The sequence below is a fragment of the Phacochoerus africanus genome, chromosome 9, assembly GCF_016906955.1.
Source record: "Phacochoerus africanus isolate WHEZ1 chromosome 9, ROS_Pafr_v1, whole genome shotgun sequence".
Lineage (NCBI taxonomy): Eukaryota > Metazoa > Chordata > Mammalia > Artiodactyla > Suidae > Phacochoerus > Phacochoerus africanus.
In genome coordinates, this window is record NC_062552.1 from 21,717,078 (window position 1) to 21,735,569 (window position 18,492).

Genomic DNA, 18,492 nt, shown 5'->3' on the forward strand with positions numbered 1-18,492 from the left:
ATATATGAGAGCATATTTGTAGGTAGGGAAAATAAGAACTTCACATAAAGAACAAAGTAGAATCAGGGATCTCATCACTTATAAAAGAATTTAGGTGTTATGGAGTCAACTGTTGAATAAAAATTTAAAGGTTGTGGCTTGAATTTCAAAAAAAAAATCACCCTTTACTCTTATTTTCATTGTTATGCAAAAAGTCACTTTCAAGTTCTATTGATAAAATTTTCTATGATTTGAGACATGCTAGCTCAGTGACAAATGTTTCCCAAATGCAAAAGGCTAATAAGCATCAAAATTAATCAACCGCATAGCTAATATCATCAAATTTGAACAATAGGAGATTTTGGGAGACCAAACAATTGTTAAAAATTTAGGGAAAGACATGCCTGTTAGAGTGCAGCAAAAACAGGTACTTCTATAATCACTTTATCAAGACCTTTAAATTATTGGAAATATCCTTACTGACTAAGTACAGAGAAATGATTGGAAAAATGATGACACACTAATGATTATTTTCTGTAGCACTTTAAAACCAAAGCAAATTTTCACAGTGTAAAATTGTGAAAGTAAATTTAGAATATAAAATTTATAAACACATTATTATTTAGGTTGTATTAAATTACATATAAGGAAAAAGTAAAAAGAAATAAATCAGTATTGCAGTAGTGGTTGTTTCTGGATGTGGATAGTCTTTTCCTATTCTTTACATATGTCTATGTTTTCCAAACATTCTACAATAATCTGTAATTTTTTGTATCCAAAAATAAAAGAATAAAAAGAGATATTCTTCCTAAAATACACAATCTATATCTACACAGAATATTGACATTTTATGTAATTGTTTTACATAATCACTTGATTATTTTACACAATCCTCCTCTTCTCTCTGTAGATGCCTTAGCCTTCTTCATTAAGAACGTGATGTGTTCTATCTACTTTCCTGCAGGTGTATACAGATTATCCACTGTCATGACCAACCAGAGTTGCCAGGAACACTTCATCTTGTTGGGTTTCTCAGACAGACCCAGGTTAGAGCAGATTCTTTTTGTCTTTGTCCTCATTTTCTACCTTGTGACTTTAGTGGGCAATAGTGTCATTATCTTGGTTTCCTGCCTGGACCCCTGCCTCCAGACACCCATGTACTTCTTCCTCACTAATTTATCCTTCCTGGATCTCTGCTTTACCACCAGTTCTATCCCCCAGCTGCTTTTCAACTTAGGCAGCCCAGACAAGACTATCAGTTACATGGGTTGTGCCATACAGCTCTTCATGTTCCTGGAACTGGGTGGTACAGAATGTGTTCTTTTGGCAGTCATGGCTTATGACCGCTTCACTGCAATCTGCAAGCCCCTCCACTATTCCATCCTCATGCACCCTCAGCTCTGCTGGACACTGGTGTCTGTGGCCTGGGGAGTTGGGCTTCTCAACTCTCTGGTTATGTCTCCAGTGACTATGAAGCTGCCACGATGTGGGAGATGCAGGGTGAAACACTTCCTATGTGAGATGCCTGCTCTGATAAAAATTTCCTGTGTGGATACAGTGGCTGTGGAGAGCACTGTTTTCATTTTATCAGTAATAATTGTCCTGGTGCCCCTGTTGTTTATTCTCATCTCTTACAGCAACATTGCCCTAGCTGTACTGAGGATCAAGTCAGCTGCAGGAAGAAGGAAGGCTTTCAACACATGTGGGTCCCATCTCACTGTAGTCTCCTTGTTTTATGGGAATATTATCTATATGTATATGCAACCAGGAAATAATTCTTCTCAGGACCAAGGGAAATTCCTTACCCTCTTCTACAACTTGGTGACCCCCATGTTGAACCCTGTCATCTACACACTGAGGAATAGGGATGTAAAGGGTGCACTGAAGAGGCTTGTGTCTAGAAAGTAAGGTGACTGACTTTTCCTAAGGTTGCTTCTTTTACTTAGTTAATGGAAATAAATAACTCATGAAATGAAAATTTTAAATTTATTTAAATATTCCTATCTACTCAATAAAAACCTCCAGGGATGGAGTTTGGGAGTATGTACTATAAAGCCCCAAATATGATACTGATGATTAGCTAGCTAATAGATAAAATTAAATTCATAATATCTTATGTTTGACACTTCAAATCATTTTTTCTCCTTTTAGTTATCTACCTGTAATTAAAATTCAACAAAATCATGAATCAATATATATAAAGATTTATACCTGGAATATATAAAGAATGCATACAAATAAACAGTAAAAAGGCAAATAATTTAGTGAAGAATGGGAACAAAACTAAAACCAGACATTTCACAAAATAAGATATATGCATGGCAAAAAAACACTTGAAAAAGTGCTCAGTATTTTAATTTTCATGGAATTGAAAATTAAAATCACAAGGTACCACTTCATAATCACTAAAATGGCTAAATTAAAAACAGAAACTCTGATGATACCAAATACTAGTGAAGATGCCGAGCAACTGGTACCATCATTTGTTGCTTGCAGAATATAGAGTAATATAATTTTTCTAGAAAAGTGTTTGGCTATTTTTAGTAAAGTTAAGCACACATCCTCTATGATTGACTACTCACATTCCTGTGCATTTTCCTAAGAGAAATGAAAACTAATTCCCCAAAAAAAGATTTGTGCAAGTGTGGTCTCACAGTGGTTTTGTTCATTATAGCACAAAACCAAAAACGATGCAAAAATCTTTAATGGAAAAATGGATATAAATGTGATGTCACAAAATGTAATTCCATTAGTCAATGGGAATGAACAATCTATTGAGATGTGCAACAATATAGGTGGACTTCAAAAACTTTCTGTTGCATGAGAGGTCAAATACAAAAGCATGGATACTATATGATTCTAATTTTAGGAACTTCTAGATAATAAAAGACTAATCTAAGATAATAAAAAGCAGACCAGTGATTTCCTTTGGGATTTTTGACTGGGAGGGAATATGAAGGAATTTTTTAGGATGATATAAACACTCTATATTTTGATCTAAATGATGGCTACACAGATGTGCACATTTATTAAAAGAAAACTACAGATTAATATCCCTCAGAAACATAGAAGCAACAATTCAAAAAAAAAGTTTTAGCAAATTGAGCTCAACAATAGTTATGATGTATTTTAGTTTAACGTAGGGATACAATTAGTTTAACATTTGAAAAGCAATCAATGTAGTCTATAGCCACACCACCCTGAAGGTGCCAATCTGATCTGAAGATCAATCAATGTAATTCAACATATTAACAAGCAAATGAAGAAAAATCATGTGGTCATCTCAATAGATATAGAAAAAGCATTTAATAATAGCCAACATCCATTTCTGACAAAAAGTCTCAGCAAACTAGGAATACAAATTAATTTCCTCAACTTTATAAAGGGCATCTATGAAAACATGCAAGTGTGTACGTATATCAAAATTTATTATGCTTTACATATGTGAAGTCGCTATATCTCAATTATACCTCAATAAAAGTGAAAATGAAAAAGCAAAAGAAAAGAGAAGAAAAAAGGAAGGAAGAAGGGAAGAAGGAAGGGAGGGAAGGAGAGAGAGAGGTGGGGAGGAAGGGAGGGAGGAAAAAAAATCATGCCACTGCTGACAATTAATCTTTTCTAGGTTTGTGGTAGTATTTTAAATTTCTTCAGTTTCTACCTTTTTTCTGTTTATTTTATTGTTCAGTTCAGAACCTGAAAGAATGGCTCTTCTAAATTTTAAAAATTTATGCATAACTATTATGACAGAAAAAGCAGGATAGTTTGTTCCATGGAGAACTGCAGTGGTGCAAGATTCTAACAACAGCATACACCCACTAGCTCCATGTAAACTGTTTGTTTTTTTTTTTTAATTTGACTTGCAGGGAATAAACCTTGATCCACCATTCACTTGTATGTATTTTATACTTATTTCAGAAAATATTGGCATTACTTCATTTGTGAGTATATAACTTCTAAGTAATATAGAGCTAAGGAAATATACATCCTTCTATTCATTTTCAGAAAGAATTAACAGATTGACATACAAGAGACTGCATGTGGAGGTCATGATTTATAAATGCATATATATGTGTTTATTTGTATGTAATAATGTATTAGTATATAATATACTGTTTATGTTATTCATATCCAAATACAAGTCAAAATGTAACATGTTGTAGAGGAATATGAGGAGAAATATTCTTTGGAAAGTACCAAATGATTTTTCCAAGGTTGGCTGTGAATCCAGAGAGCAACTAATTTCATGCTAAAAATGACACATTTTTGGCCAAGATGCTTCTTTTAAATGCATTAAAACAGAGTTCACGTTCCTATGGATAAATTAATACAGAAACTTTCCAGAGACTCTTGCAAGACTGACTAGCAATTTCCACATTGGAGCCTCTAGAGTTCAGGTCCAGGGAGAGGACTAGGGTTGGCTGTGTGGAGACAGCCTGAGAGAGCTAGGGAGTAGAATGGCATTGCCAAGGGAATCTAGGAGGAGGTCTGAGCAGGCAGGAGAAGCAAGGTGCCATTGTTGGGGAGGGCAAGAGGAGGAGGGGAGGACCACCATAGGAATATCTTTCTCTCTGCATTCTCAGACTCTTGGAGGGTGGGGTTACGGGCAGCAAGACTCTTGAAGGCTGAGAAGGAGAGGTCCCTCTTGAGCAGCCTAAGTGTGATGGGGCACCTCTTGTATGGTCTACAGGCAGTGCGGGCAAACAGTCATCTCAGACTCCAGAGGTAGGTGAGGCCCGCCACCACCAGGGGTCCATCTACAGGCACCACCTATGGTCCCAATCATCTCAGAGGAGGGCACTATAACTGAGCACCACCTGTTGTTGCTCTCATTACCCTGGGAGTGCACACATCATGCCACACCCCTGCTAAATACCTGAGCACTGCTTACACCTGCCTGAAAGTCACTGCCAGTACCCAGGGCCCTGCAACTAGGAGCAGCCTGTGCCACCTTCCTGTGGGTCCTTGCCACTCTCAAGGGCCCAACAACCAGGCACTGGCTACTACCCTCCATCTCCCTGGAAGCACACAGCACCCTAAAAAATAAATAGTAAGCCCTCACAAAATACCTAGGGGCACTCACACATATAAATAGCCCAACCACAAATAGTAGTTGTTTTCCCTAAACTCAGAAAATAAGAAAAATAAAAGCAAAATAAAGATGCTCAATAAGCATTCCCAGGTAAAAGACAGGAGCAAATAATGAAACAGACCCCTGCAGTCTAAAAGACACTAAGTTTGGAGTTCCCGTTGTGGCTCAGAGGTTAACGAATCTGACTAGGAACCATGAGGCTGCAAGTTCAATCCCTGGCCTTGCTCAGTGGGTTAAGGATCCAGCGTTGCCGTGAGCTGTGGTATAGGTCACAGACATGGCTCAGATCCCCTGCTGCTGTGGTTCTGGTGTAGGCCACCGGCTATAGCTCTGATTTGACCCCTAGCTTGGGAACCTCCATATGCTGTGGGAGTGGCCCTAGAAAAGGCAAAAAGACAAAAAAATAAAAATTAAAAAACTAATAAAAAAATAAAAGACACTATGTTCAAAAAGGAGATAATGAAAATACTGAAGGAATTAAGGGTGAATATGAAGGAATTAAGAGTGGACGTGAACAGTAATGCAGATTACTTTAGAAAGGAACTAGAAAATATAAGGAAGAGACAAGAAAAAACAGAAAATTCATTTGCAGAGATGAAAACTGAGTTAAAGGCATTGCAGAGTGGAATGAATAATGCAGAGTAACAAATTGGTGACCTGGAAGATAGAATAATGGAAATCATCCAATCAGGACAGCAGATGGAAAAAAAAAATGAAAAAACATGAAAGCAATATAAGAGATCTATGGGATAGTATAAAGCAGGCCAATCTACACACAATAGGCATTCCAGAAGAAGAAAAAGAAAAGGCACACAGACACCAATGGTCAATTAATCTTTGACAAAGGAGGCAAGCATATAAAATGGGAAAAAGACAGTCTTTTTAGCAAGTGGTGCTGGACAGTTGCATGTAGTTCAATAAAACTGAAACACAACCTCATACCATGCACAAAAATAAACTCAAAATGGCTTAAAGACTTAAACATATCAAGACACCATAAAACTCCTAGAAGAGAACATGGGCAAAACAGTCTCTGACATCAACCTTACTAATGTTTTCTTGGGTCAGTCTCCCAAGGCAACAGAAATAAAAGCAAAAATAAACCAATGGAACCTAATTAAACTGACAAGCTTTTGTACAGCAAAGGAAACCATACACACAAAAAAAAAGACAATCTACAGAATGGGAGAAAGTAGTGTCAAATGATGCAACTGACAAGGGCTTAATCTCTAGAATATACAAACAACTTATACAACTCAACAGCAAAAAAGCCAACAACCCAATTGAAAAATGGGCAAAAGACCTGAACAGACATATATCCAAAGAAGATATACAGATGACCAAAAAGCACATGAAAAAATGCTCAACATCACTGATTATTACAGAAATGCAAATCAAAACTACCACAAGGTACCACCTCACACCAGTCAGAATGGCCATCATTAATAGGTTCACAAATAACAAATGCTGGAGAGGATGCGGAGAAAAGGGAACCCTCCTGCACTGTTGGTGGGAATGTAAATTTGTACAACCACTACGGAAAACAGTATGGAGGTACCTTAGAAAACTATATATAGAAATACCATATGACCTAGCAATCCCACTCTTGGGCATATATCTGGGCAAAACTTTCCATGAAAAAGACACTTGCACCCCTATGTTCATTGCAGCACTATTCACAATAGCCAAGACATGAAAACAACCTAAATGTCCATCAACAGATGAATGGATTAAGAAGATGTGGTATATATACACAATGGAATACTACTCAGCCATAAAAAAGAACAAAATAATGCCGTTTGCAGCAACACGGATGGAACTAAAGACTCTCATACTAAGTGAAGTAAGTCAGAAAGAGAAAGACAAATACCATATGATATCACTTATATCTGGAATCTAATATACAACACAAATGAATGTTTCCACAGAAAAGAAACTCATGGACTTGGAGAATAGACTTGTGGTTGCCAAGGGGAGAGGGAGGGAGTGGGATGGATTGGGAATTTGGGGTTAATAGATGCAAACTACTGCCTTTGGAATGGATAAGCAATGAGATCCTACTGTTTAACACTGAGAACTATATCTAGTCACCTATGATGGAGCATGATAATGTGAGAAAAAAGAATGTATACATGTATGTGTGACTGGGTCACCTTGCTGTACAGTAGAAAATTGACAGAACACTGTAAACCAGCTATAATGGAAAAAATAAAAATCATTATTTAAAAAAGGAGAAAAAAAGGGGGATTGAAAACTTATATGAGGAAATTATGTCTGAAAACTTTCCATATCTAAAGGAAACAGATATCAAGATACAGGAAGCACAGAGGTCCCCCAAAAAGTTGAACCCAAAAGGCCCACACCAAGACATATTATAATAAAAATAGCAAAAGTTAAAGATAAAGAGAGGGTTCTAAAGGCAGCAAGAGAAAAACATAAGAGTTAATTATAAAGGAACCTCCATAAGGTTATCAGCTGATTTCTTTACAGAAACATCACAGGCCAGAAGAGAGTGGTGGTAAGATATACTCAAAGTTCTAAAAGGGAAAAATTTGCAGTCTAGAATACTCTACCCAGAAAGAATATCACTTAAAATAGAAAGAGAAATAGAGAATTTCTCCAACAAACAAAAACTAAAAGAGTACAGCAATACTAAACCCATCCTAAAAGAAATACTGAAAGGACTCCTCTAATTTAAAAAAAAGTAAGAAGAAATAGGATGGAGGAAAACAATTGGAATTTTTTTTTTCCTTTTAGATCTGTACACTGGCTTAAATAAATATTATTTAATAAATAAATATTATTTTATTTTAAGAAATAAAAGGAAAATAAAAAACCTATTGTAAAAGTGACAATAAACACAAGGAACAGCTAAAGGACAAACATGAAGATATATTAAAAAAGGACTTCAAAATCATAAAATGTGGGGAAGGAAAGAAAGAAAACCTAGACTTTTTTTTTTTCTTTTTTTTAAGAATGTGTTTGAGCCTGTAGGACTACCAGGCAAAAGCAAGCAGATATCCTAAGGAGTTAACATACTTGAAAAACAAGGCAACCACAAATCAAAACAAAACATTACATTCACAAAAACTAAAAAGAAAAGGACAAAAGAATAAAATAAAAAGAAATCATCTAACCAAAGAAAAAAAAAGGAACAAAGGAGAAACATAGAATCAACCGGAAAACAAGGTTTAAAATGGCAATACATACATATTTATCAACAATTACCGGAGTTCCCCGTCATAGCGCAGTGGTTAATGAATCTAACTAGGAACCATGAGGTCGCAGGTTCAACCCCTGGCCTTGCTCAGTGGGTTAAGGATCCGGCATTGCTGTGAGCTGTGGTGTAGGTCACAGGTGTGGCTCGGATCCCTTTTTGCTGTGGCTCTGGCATAGGCCAGAGGCTACAGCTCCAATTAGACCCCTAGCCTGGGGAACCTCCATATGCCACAGGAGTGGCCCTAGAAAAGACAAAAAGACCAAAAAAAATGATCTTAAATGCAATGGACTGAATGCAAAAGACACAGAGTGGCAGACTAGATTAAAAACAAGAGCCTACAATATGGTGCCTACAAGAGACTCACCTTAGGGCAAAAGACACATATAAATTGAAAGTGAGGGGATGGAAAAAAATATTTCATGCAAAAGGGAAAGACAGGGAAGCAGGAGTTGTAATACTCATATCAGACAAAACAGACTTTAAAACAAAGGCCATAAAGAAAGACAAAGAAGATACTATTTAATGATAAAAGGAACAATTCAAGAAGAGGATATTACACTCATTAGTATATATACCCTAATATAGGAGCATCCAAATACATACAGCAAAACCTAAGACGTAAAAAGAGAGATTGAAGGGAACACGCCATTCATATCAATGAAAGATCCTTTAGGCAGGAAATCAATAACACAACGGAGATCCTAAATGACACAGTAGAAAAGTTAGACCTAATTGATGTTTTCAGGACATTACGTCCAAAAAAATCAGAATATACACTTTTTTAAGTGCAGACGGAACATTCTCAAGGACTGACCACATACTGGGGCATAAAACTGATCTCAAAAAATTTAAGAGTATAGAAATTATTTTGAGTGCCTTTTCTGACCATAAAGGCATGAAACTAGAAATCAACCACAGGAAAAGAAATGAGAAAAAACTATGTGGAGACTAAGCAAAAAAACCAATAGGCCAATGAGGAAATGAAAAGGGAAAGTATCCAAACTGGAAGAGAAGGGGTAAAATTGTCACCCTCACAGATGACATGATTCTATATATAGAAAACCCCAAGGAATCCACACAAAAACTACTCAAACTGATCAATGAATTCATGCAAAGTAGCAGGATACAAGATTAACATTCAGAAATCGCTTGCATTTCTGTATACTTAATGAAATTTTAGAAAAGGAATATAAAAATACAATACCTTTTAAATTCACACCTCTCAAAAATTAAATACCTAGGAATAAACGAACCAAGGGGGTGAAAGACTTATATGCTGAGAACTATATAACATTAATCAAGGAAATTAAAGAGAATTCAAAGAAATGGAAAGATATTCCATGCTCCTGGATTAGAAGAATTAATATTGTTAAAATGGCCATACTACCCAAAGCAATCTACAGATTCAATGCAAACCCTATCGAATTACCCATAACATTTTTCACAGAACTAGAACAAACAATCCAAAAATTTATATGGAACCATAAAAGACTCAGAATTGACAAAGAAATCTTGTGGAATAAAAGCCAAGCAGGAGGCATAACTCTCCCAGACTGCAAACAATATTTTGAAGTCTACAGTAATTAAAACAGTGTGGTACTGGTACAAAAACAGACATAGAGATCAATGGAACAGAATAGAGAACCCAAAAATAAACCCACACATCTATGTTCAGTTAATCTTTGAGAAAGGAGGCAAGAATATAAAATACAAAAAAGAGAATCTCTTCAGCAAGTCATGCTAGGAAAATTAGACAGCTGCATGTGAATCAATGAAACTGGAACACACCCTCATACCATGCACAAAAAGAAACTCAAAATGGCCTAAAGACTTAAACATAAGACAAGACACCATCAAACTCCTAGGAGAGAACATAGGTGAAACATTCTCTGCCATCAACCATACAAATATTTTCTTAGGTCAGTCTCCCAAAGCAATAGAAATAAAAACAAAAATAAACCAATAGGACCAAACTTACAAGCTTTTGCACCTCAAAGAAAATCATAGGAGTTCCCGTCGTGGCGCAGTGGTTAACGAATCCGACTAGGAACCATGAGGTTGCGGGTTCGCTCCCTGCCCTTGCTCAGTGGGTTAACGATCCGGCGTTGCCGTGAGCTGTGGTGTAGGTTGCAGACGCGGCTCGGATCCCGCGTTGCTGTGGCTCTGGCATAGGCCAGTGGCTACAGCTCCGATTCAACCCCTAGCCTGGGAACCTCCATATGCCGTGGGAGTGGCCCAAGAAATAGCAACAACAACAATGACAACAACAACAAAAAGACAAGAAAAATAAATAAAATAAAATAAAACTTCTAAAAAAAAAAGAAAATCATAAAAGAAAAGGCAACCAACAGAATGAGAGAAAATAGTTTCAAATGATGCAACCAACAAGGGCCTAATTTCCAAATACACAAAAAATATACAACTCAACAGCAAAAAAAAAAAAAAATTCAATTGAAAAATAGGCAGAAGACCTGAATAGACACTTCTCCAAAGACATAAGGATGGGAGTTCCTGTCATGTCTCATCGGAAATTAATTTGACTAGTATCTATGAGGATGCAGGTTTGTTCCCTGGCCTTGCTCAGTGGGTTAAAGATCCAGCATTGCCATGAGCTGTGGTGTAGGTCACAGACATGGCTCAGATCTGGCATTGTTGTGGTTGTGGCATAGCCAACAGCTACAGCTCTGATTCAACCCCTAGCCTGGGAAACTCCATATGCTGTGGGTGTGGTCCTAAAAAGACAAAAAAAAAAAAAAAAGATATAAGGATGGCCAATGGCCACATGAAAAAATGCTCAACATTACTAATTATCAGAGAAATGCAAATCAAAACTACAATGAGGTACCACTTCACACTGGTCAGAATGGCCATCATTAGTAAGTCTACCAATAACAAATGCTGGAGAGGGTGTGGAGAAAAATGAACTCTCCTACACTGTTGGTGGAAATGTAAATTGGTATGAGCACTATGGAAAACAATATGGAGATTTCTCAGAAAACTAAATATAGAACTCCTATACTTATATCTGGAAACTAATATATGGCACAAACGAACCTGTACATAGAAAAGAAAATCATGGACTTGGAGAAGAGACTTGTGGTTGCTAAGGGGGAGGGGGAGGGAGTGGGATGGATGAGGTGCTTGGGGTTAATAGATGCAGACTATTGCCTTTGGAATGGACTAGCAATAAGATCCTGCTGTGTAGCACTGGGAACTATGTCTGGTCACTTATGGAGCATGATTATGTGAGAAAAAAGAATGTATACATGTATGTGTAACAGGGTCACCATGCTACACAGCAGAAAATTGACAGAACACTGTAAACCAGCTATAAATGGAAAAAAATTATATATATATATATATATATATATATATATATATATATATATACCATAAGATCCAGCAATCCCACTCCTGGGCATATATGCATACAAAGCTTTCATTGAAAAAGATACATGAACCTCTATGTTCATTGCAACACTATTCACAATAGCCAAGACATGAAAACAACCTACATGTCCATTGACAGATGAATGGATTAAGAAGATGTGATATATATACACAATGGAATACTACTCAGCCATAAAAAAGAACAAAATAATGCCATTTGCAGCAACACAGATGGAACTAGAGACTCTCATACTAAGTGAAGCAAGTCAGAAAGAGAAAGACAAATAGCACATGATATCACTTATATCTTGAATCTAATATATGGCACAAATGAGCCTATATTAAGAAAAGAAAAAAAATTAAGGATATGGACAACAGACTTATGGTTGCCAAGGGGGAAGGAAAGAGAGTGGGATGGACTGGTGCCGGAGTCCAGCCCCAGCAGCCAGGGAGCGACAAAGGAGAGGAGGGGCTACAAACAGCGTGGAAAGAATTGGAGTCAACTCCTCAGCTGCATGCTGCAGATGACCCGATTTATTAAGTGAAGAGCATCAGCTTTTATACCATTTTACAAACAAGTCTTATGTAAGATTTGTCATTAACATTTGATTTAAAGCCCCTTTTGTACCCTCCACCCAAAATGAAAAAAAGAGAGATTTTTCTTTAAGATTACAAACTCAGAAATTTCACACTGTATTTTTCTTAAAAGGTCAATAACAGTTAGTCAGCTATTCTATTCTAAGAACAAAGCTTAATAAGTGATAGACTATGGTACCTAACATTCTTTAGCTAGAGGCCTATGTGGTTAACAGAAACGCAAGAGAGCCTCAGACTCATGACATTGTTGGGGCTGCGGTTTATTTGGCGCCAGCATAGCTAAGCATATAACCTATTAACCTGGCTTACGTAAGCTCTTTTATAAGCTATCTATCTAAACCACCAATTACAATAGGGAGGAGTATCAATCCTAAGAATTGCCAAGTGCCCCCACGAGGGATTTTAAAAGTTACAGGTGTCACTGTTATTTAATAAACAATATATCTGTTGTAGGGAACGGCAATTTGTAGGCCACATACAACACTTATACCAGCCCCGGACTTCTTCCCATGTGAAGGGACTGAAGTCATAAAAGTTTCCCCTGTATATTTCTACAAAATAGGTGCCATTAATTATTACTCCAAAACAAAGGATTTTTCCATTAACTGTTTAAGTAACTTCACTCTGTTTTGGTCCTGGTGTTTACGTACCCAGGGCAAATCCCTAGTTATAAGGAAACTATGAGTCAAAGATGGAAAGAGAAAAACAAACACAAAGAAGTAAATCAGCATATTTTTTAGGGGGTATCATTTTTCTCTTCCAGGAAACTGATGTTTTTCAAGGAATTGCTCTGCAATCCTTCTTCTTTCTTCAGCCTGTCTGTAGCTCTGCTAACCAGACAAGCCTCACGCAGGTGCTGACTGTGGCTTCTTTACTGGAGCAGCCTTATGGCTCCCGACAGACTGGGATTTGGAGGTTAGTAGATACAAACTATTGCATTTGTAGTGGATAAGCAAGGAGATCCTGTTGTATAATAAGGGGAACTATATCTAATCACTTGTGATGTAATATGATGGAGGATGTGAAGAAAAGAATGTATATATATGTATGACTGGGTCACTTTGTTGTACAGTAGAAATCGACAGAACATTGTGAATCAACTATAGCAAAAATTTAAAATAAAAAATAATGCTTTCCCTTGTATAAAGGGAGACTACAGAAGCTATGTCTGACTGGTTCAGGTCCTCATAGATATTGCAGAGACTGTCACTCCTGTTATGTGTCCTTTACTAGTTGTTAGTAAATCTTATGCTCCTTAAGATATTTGTTTCATATGAGTCTGACTGACTTTTTGCATTTCTGCATTCACTTATCACCTGAGCTGATGATGTGCCCCATGTGTTGCTCAGAGGGTTAAAAGGCTAGAAGATTCTATGAAGTGCTCTAGGGCATAATGACAGTCCTGAACTCCAGATGCTAAACACAGATGGGATAAAATAATTTAATTAAGCCCCAGGTACAATCACTGAAGCCATTCCACAAATTACTGATGAGAATTCAGAAAGAAACAGTCCAAATAATTTTGGTGGCAATTTACACAACCCTGTGATCTGTTATAGACAAAAGCATAGACAGTTTGAGGAGGCAGTTTCTAGATACCATATGAAAAATGTTATAGAACACTACTGAACTTGTGGGGTTTGGTATCTTAAATGATTTTTTAACTTTAGCAGGGGCCCTGACATCTTTATTATATATAATTCATTTCCAAGAAATGTACACATCCAAATGCCATTTCAATGTTTATTTAAAGGAGATAAATCCATTTTGCAACGGTGCTTTCATGTGTCCTGAAAAGCAGAAGAGTGGTTGTTTAGCCAGAAAAAGCTCTGTGGCTTCATAAGACCTTGAGGGTTTCTGCACCAAAGAAAGTTAATTTGAGGAATTTTAAAATTATTATTAAGGTATAACTCTAAGGATGTCGTTGAATAATAATGGAGAATGGGAAATACATCACCCTTGGGTGTATTCCAAAAAATACTTATGCCGGTATACATTAACTATCACTATGGCATTAAAATTTCCAAAGTGTTGATTCCAAGTATGAGTAATGAGATGTTGTTAGAGATACATATAGCTCCTAACTATGTGTATGATTTGCCTAAACTATCATTTCTAGCTTGCCAAAATTATATCTCTGTTCCAAGATCACTTGTCATGAGTGTGCCCAGCAGAGAGGGTTCAAAGCCCAGGAGGAGGTAGGTTAGCTATCAGGATAGGGAACTGTGTGATAAATGTTGTGCCTGTCTCCACTCAGAGACACAAATGTGGCATGTGTTGGAAAGGCCTACATTTACAAAAACATTTCTGTGATTTGTAACTGTCAAAGCTCTAACCTCCATGGAAACGCACACTGTTCGTGACATCAGACATATACAAAACCAGAATTCATACCCCAAAACAAGTTTATATGACAAACTGAGTTTGGTCAGGGATCTAATTAAGGGCTAGAATGTCAGATTAAATTCTTCTGGGATGTTTATATTTATTTTTCAGAATTCAGAATTGTATGACAATTATTTCACAGTGAGATGGCTATTTGTGAAGCCTAAGCAAATAGAATCTTTTAAAATTAATATGCACTTTATTTATTCTTGAAATTTTTTCCACTGAATTTGAGTAACCTTCTACAGAACACAGGATTTCTTGGAAATAAGAGGCTATTTTTCATATTTATATAATAAGTCACTGAATTCAAAGTATACAGGGCTTTTGCCAGGTATAAGATACAAAGGCCCTGAGCAATTGATGCCTGAATCAAAGAATTTGTAAAATGATATGAGGAGAGTAGTCTGAATATATCTTACCCTTTGAAATTTTGCTGAATTACTGTAGGTGAAATGTGTAGAATATGAAGTAGGACTTAGGTCATGTACTATTCAGATATAAAAGTATTCTCAAAGATCATTTCTTAAAAGGAAGAAGTTTAAAATGATCAACTCCCAAACCTTACATCAGCATTTCTCTGGATATGTACAAAATTATATGCAAGCATTACCTGGTGTTATTACCACTTATGGGCTACCATTCTCACTGACAGAAGTGCATCACGCCCTTCACTCAGCTCTTCCTATGTGCAGCATTCTCTGAAATAATGCTACATAATATGACTGCCACACTGGTGAGATCACAGTTGGGCCTAATTTCTGGATGGCTTTATCAGGATTGATATTTCCAAGTTTTTTTTGAGCCTAAACTTTTTTTTTCTTTAAGCCTAAACTATTTCTGTGAAAAAGCTGATGCAGTCAACCCATGGACTTGATAAAAAGCCACAATTGAAATGCAAGAATAAGTGATAGTCTTTAGCGACTGCCAGAAAATGCCAAAATATTAATATTTCTGACAGTGTTTCAGTGGTTTCATGTTTCTGTATTTGCTGTGCCTTTACGGTATGTTCTTAAGTGTCTTTTTGTAAGTAGAAAAGGAATAATGTTCCCAAATGGAGGGTGCCAAGAAGGAAAACCAGGGCAGCTTCTAGGGGAGGAAAAAGTTTTCCTCTGCCAGCATAGGGTTCCTGGCTGTGTCTAAAAATTAATTTTACAAAGACAAATTAACAGGAAAAAAGCATTCAAATCTTGCCAAATTTTTAAATATATATAGGAGCCTTCACAAGAGAATGAAAACCCTAAACTATACCATTTAGACAAAGAAGATTCTATACCTTTTAGACAAAGAATAAATAAATTCGTGAAGAATGGACAAGACCAAGGGTTTGGACTAGGAGTGGCCCAACTATAGCTAAGCAGTACTCATCTTCTTTAACTAGGAATAAGGGTTAGTTTAAAAAAGTTTATTTACAGATTCCTCTGGTGCCATCTCTGGGTTGATAAGAGCCTGTACAAATAAATAAAAGAATTTATTTTATGCTTTAGACAGAAAATAGGGAACTTTTTCATCATTTACTTCTTAATTTCCATCAGCTAAAAATACTTTCTATGATCTTTAGGCATATTTTGGGATGAGATATTCTATATTCTTTCAAACGTCTTAAAAATTATAATGATGTAAATGCTCTAGAAACAGTGAATCAACATTCCTAGAGGTTGGAAAGAATTCATTAACTTAGACTTGGAACAGTCATTTTTGTAAGAGAATGAAGTAAAGAAATACCCTTGAGGGTCTCAGAAGAAATTCTGGATGACAAATGGGGAACACGTGCATCTCAAGACCTCAGGCATTCAAAATCCTTCCATTAAACGGTCTTCACCCCATCATCCAGAGTCTGAGTTCTTCCAAAGCAACTTCCTCATTGCTCCCTTCACGTCCTTGTTGCGCAGTGTATATATGAGGGGATTGATCATGGGAATAATGATGGTGTAGAAAAGAGATATGAACTTGGCCTGATCCTTGGAGTCCTTGTTGCTGGGCTGAAGATAAGCATAGAGGGCTGTGCCATAGAACAAGGAGACCACTGTCAGGTGGGATCCACAGGTCCCAAATGCTTTTCTCTGCCCTGCAGAAGACTTTATTCTTAAGACGGCCCTCACAATCTGACTGTAGGAGAACATGATTAATGCAACAGGCATGAAAAGAGTGATGACACTGGCAAAGAAGAGCTCAGACTCATTCATAGAGGTGTCAACACAGGCAAGCTTGAGCAAAGGAGGGACCTCACAAAAGAAGTGGTCTAATTCATTTCTCCCACAAAGTGGTAAAAGGAAGATAAGCACTGTCTGCAATAAAGAGTTAGCAAAACCAATGATCCATGAAGCAGAAGCCATTAGGGCACAGAGACATGGGTTCATGATTACTGTGTAATGAAGGGGCTTGCAAACAGCTGCATAGCGGTCAAGTGCCATGACTCCTAGGAGAATACATTCTGTACCTCCCAATCCTAGAGCAATGCACAGCTGAACTATACAACCACCAAAAGAGATGGATTTGTTAGATCCTCTGAGATTAACCAGGAGCTGAGGGACAATGCTGGTAGTATAGCACAGGTCCACAAAACTTAGGTTGGAGAGGAAAAAGTACATAGGGGTGTGAAGTTGTGGGTCCACATGGGACAATACAATAATGGTTGAGTTTCCCAGCAAAGTGAAAATGTAGAAGATCAAAAGAACCACAAAGAGGACCTGCTCCAGTTGAGGCCTGTCAGAGAAACCCAGTAGGATAAATCCAGTGAAAGAACTTCCATTTCTCTGTTCCATCCTGTGTTAGCACATGGTTCCTGCCAAGACAAAGTTTTTAAAAATTTTCAAAAGGGGAGGGGAGGTGGGCATGAGGACATCAATCTATCATGTTCAAAGACATAGCCATAGGATTTTATATGCAACTTCTTGAATAAATGGTATATTCATTGAAATTAATATATGCTATACTAATTTAGTGCCTCATTATCAAAAATATTACTATTAATATTTAATATGAGAAAATTAAATAATATACCTTGTGTTTCCATCAATCATAGATACAAAAGGTCTTTTTCAGATTGTGTTTAATAGGATTTAAAGTACTCAAGAATATATGCACGTTTTAGAGAAAATGAGGATGAGGAGAAAATAAGAAATGCTGTCAGAAAGAGTACAAAAGGAATCAGACAAGGGAAAGAATTATTTTAAATATGTATCTCATAATTCTACACAACTGGATTTCAAATACTTCACATGTGATAAAATAGAAGATAACATATAAAATGCATTCAGTAGGAGTTCCCATCATGGCTCAGTGGTTAACAAATCCGACTAGGAACCACGAGGTTGCAGGTTCAATCCCTGGCGTCGCTCAGTGGGTTAAGGATCCCACATTGCCATGAGCTGTGGTGTAGTTCGCAGACTTGGCTTGGATCCTGAGTTCTGTGGCTGTGGAGTAGGCCAGCGGCTATAGTTCCAATTAGACCCCTAGCCTGGGAATGTCCATATGCCACAGGTGCTGCCCTAGAAAAAGGCAAAAAGACACATACAAAAATGCATTCGGTAAAGGAAATTTATGACCTAAAATGTACTTATACAGAGGATTAAATTACACTCAAAATATCACTAAGAGTGCTGCACATACACATTTTAGCAGAATTACTCCTCTACTTCTCTATTATATTTGTGAATGCTATCTTAGTCTTTCTGTATGGTAGTAAAGAAAATAAATACTTGGGGCCTGAAAATATCACCATTCAATTACAGTGCTTAACTCTTGCTCTCAAGATGTCTTAAATTGCTATACCAATTTAACAAGAACTCCAAATATTCATTGGCTCTGCTGTTGAAGGCAGTAGTTCAAA

At 36.9% G+C, this 18,492-nt stretch overlaps 2 protein-coding genes across 2 annotated transcripts; one reads left to right on the forward strand and one right to left on the reverse strand.

The window, feature by feature from the left end:
• Nucleotides 1–966: 966 nt before the first annotated feature.
• LOC125136192 (olfactory receptor 2W3-like) lies at nt 967–1,887 on the forward strand. The gene has a single exon (XM_047796892.1). It carries the CDS (start codon nt 967–969, stop codon nt 1,885–1,887), a length of 921 nt encoding a protein of 306 aa, XP_047652848.1.
• Nucleotides 1,888–16,486: 14,599 nt separating this feature from the next.
• Nucleotides 16,487–17,459, reverse strand: LOC125136180 (putative olfactory receptor 2B8). Its single transcript, XM_047796882.1, has one exon. It carries the CDS (start codon nt 17,423–17,425, stop codon nt 16,487–16,489), a length of 939 nt encoding a protein of 312 aa, XP_047652838.1. The 5' UTR covers nt 17,426–17,459.
• Between the last annotated feature and the right edge of the window lie 1,033 nt (nt 17,460–18,492).

What these genes read in the sequence shown, in the direction of transcription:
- LOC125136180 (XM_047796882.1), bottom strand. Translation starts at nt 17,425, where the DNA reads ATGGAACAGAGAAATGGAAGTTCTTTCACTGGATTTATCCTACTGGGT.
- LOC125136192 (XM_047796892.1), top strand. Translation starts at nt 967, where the DNA reads ATGACCAACCAGAGTTGCCAGGAACACTTCATCTTGTTGGGTTTCTCA.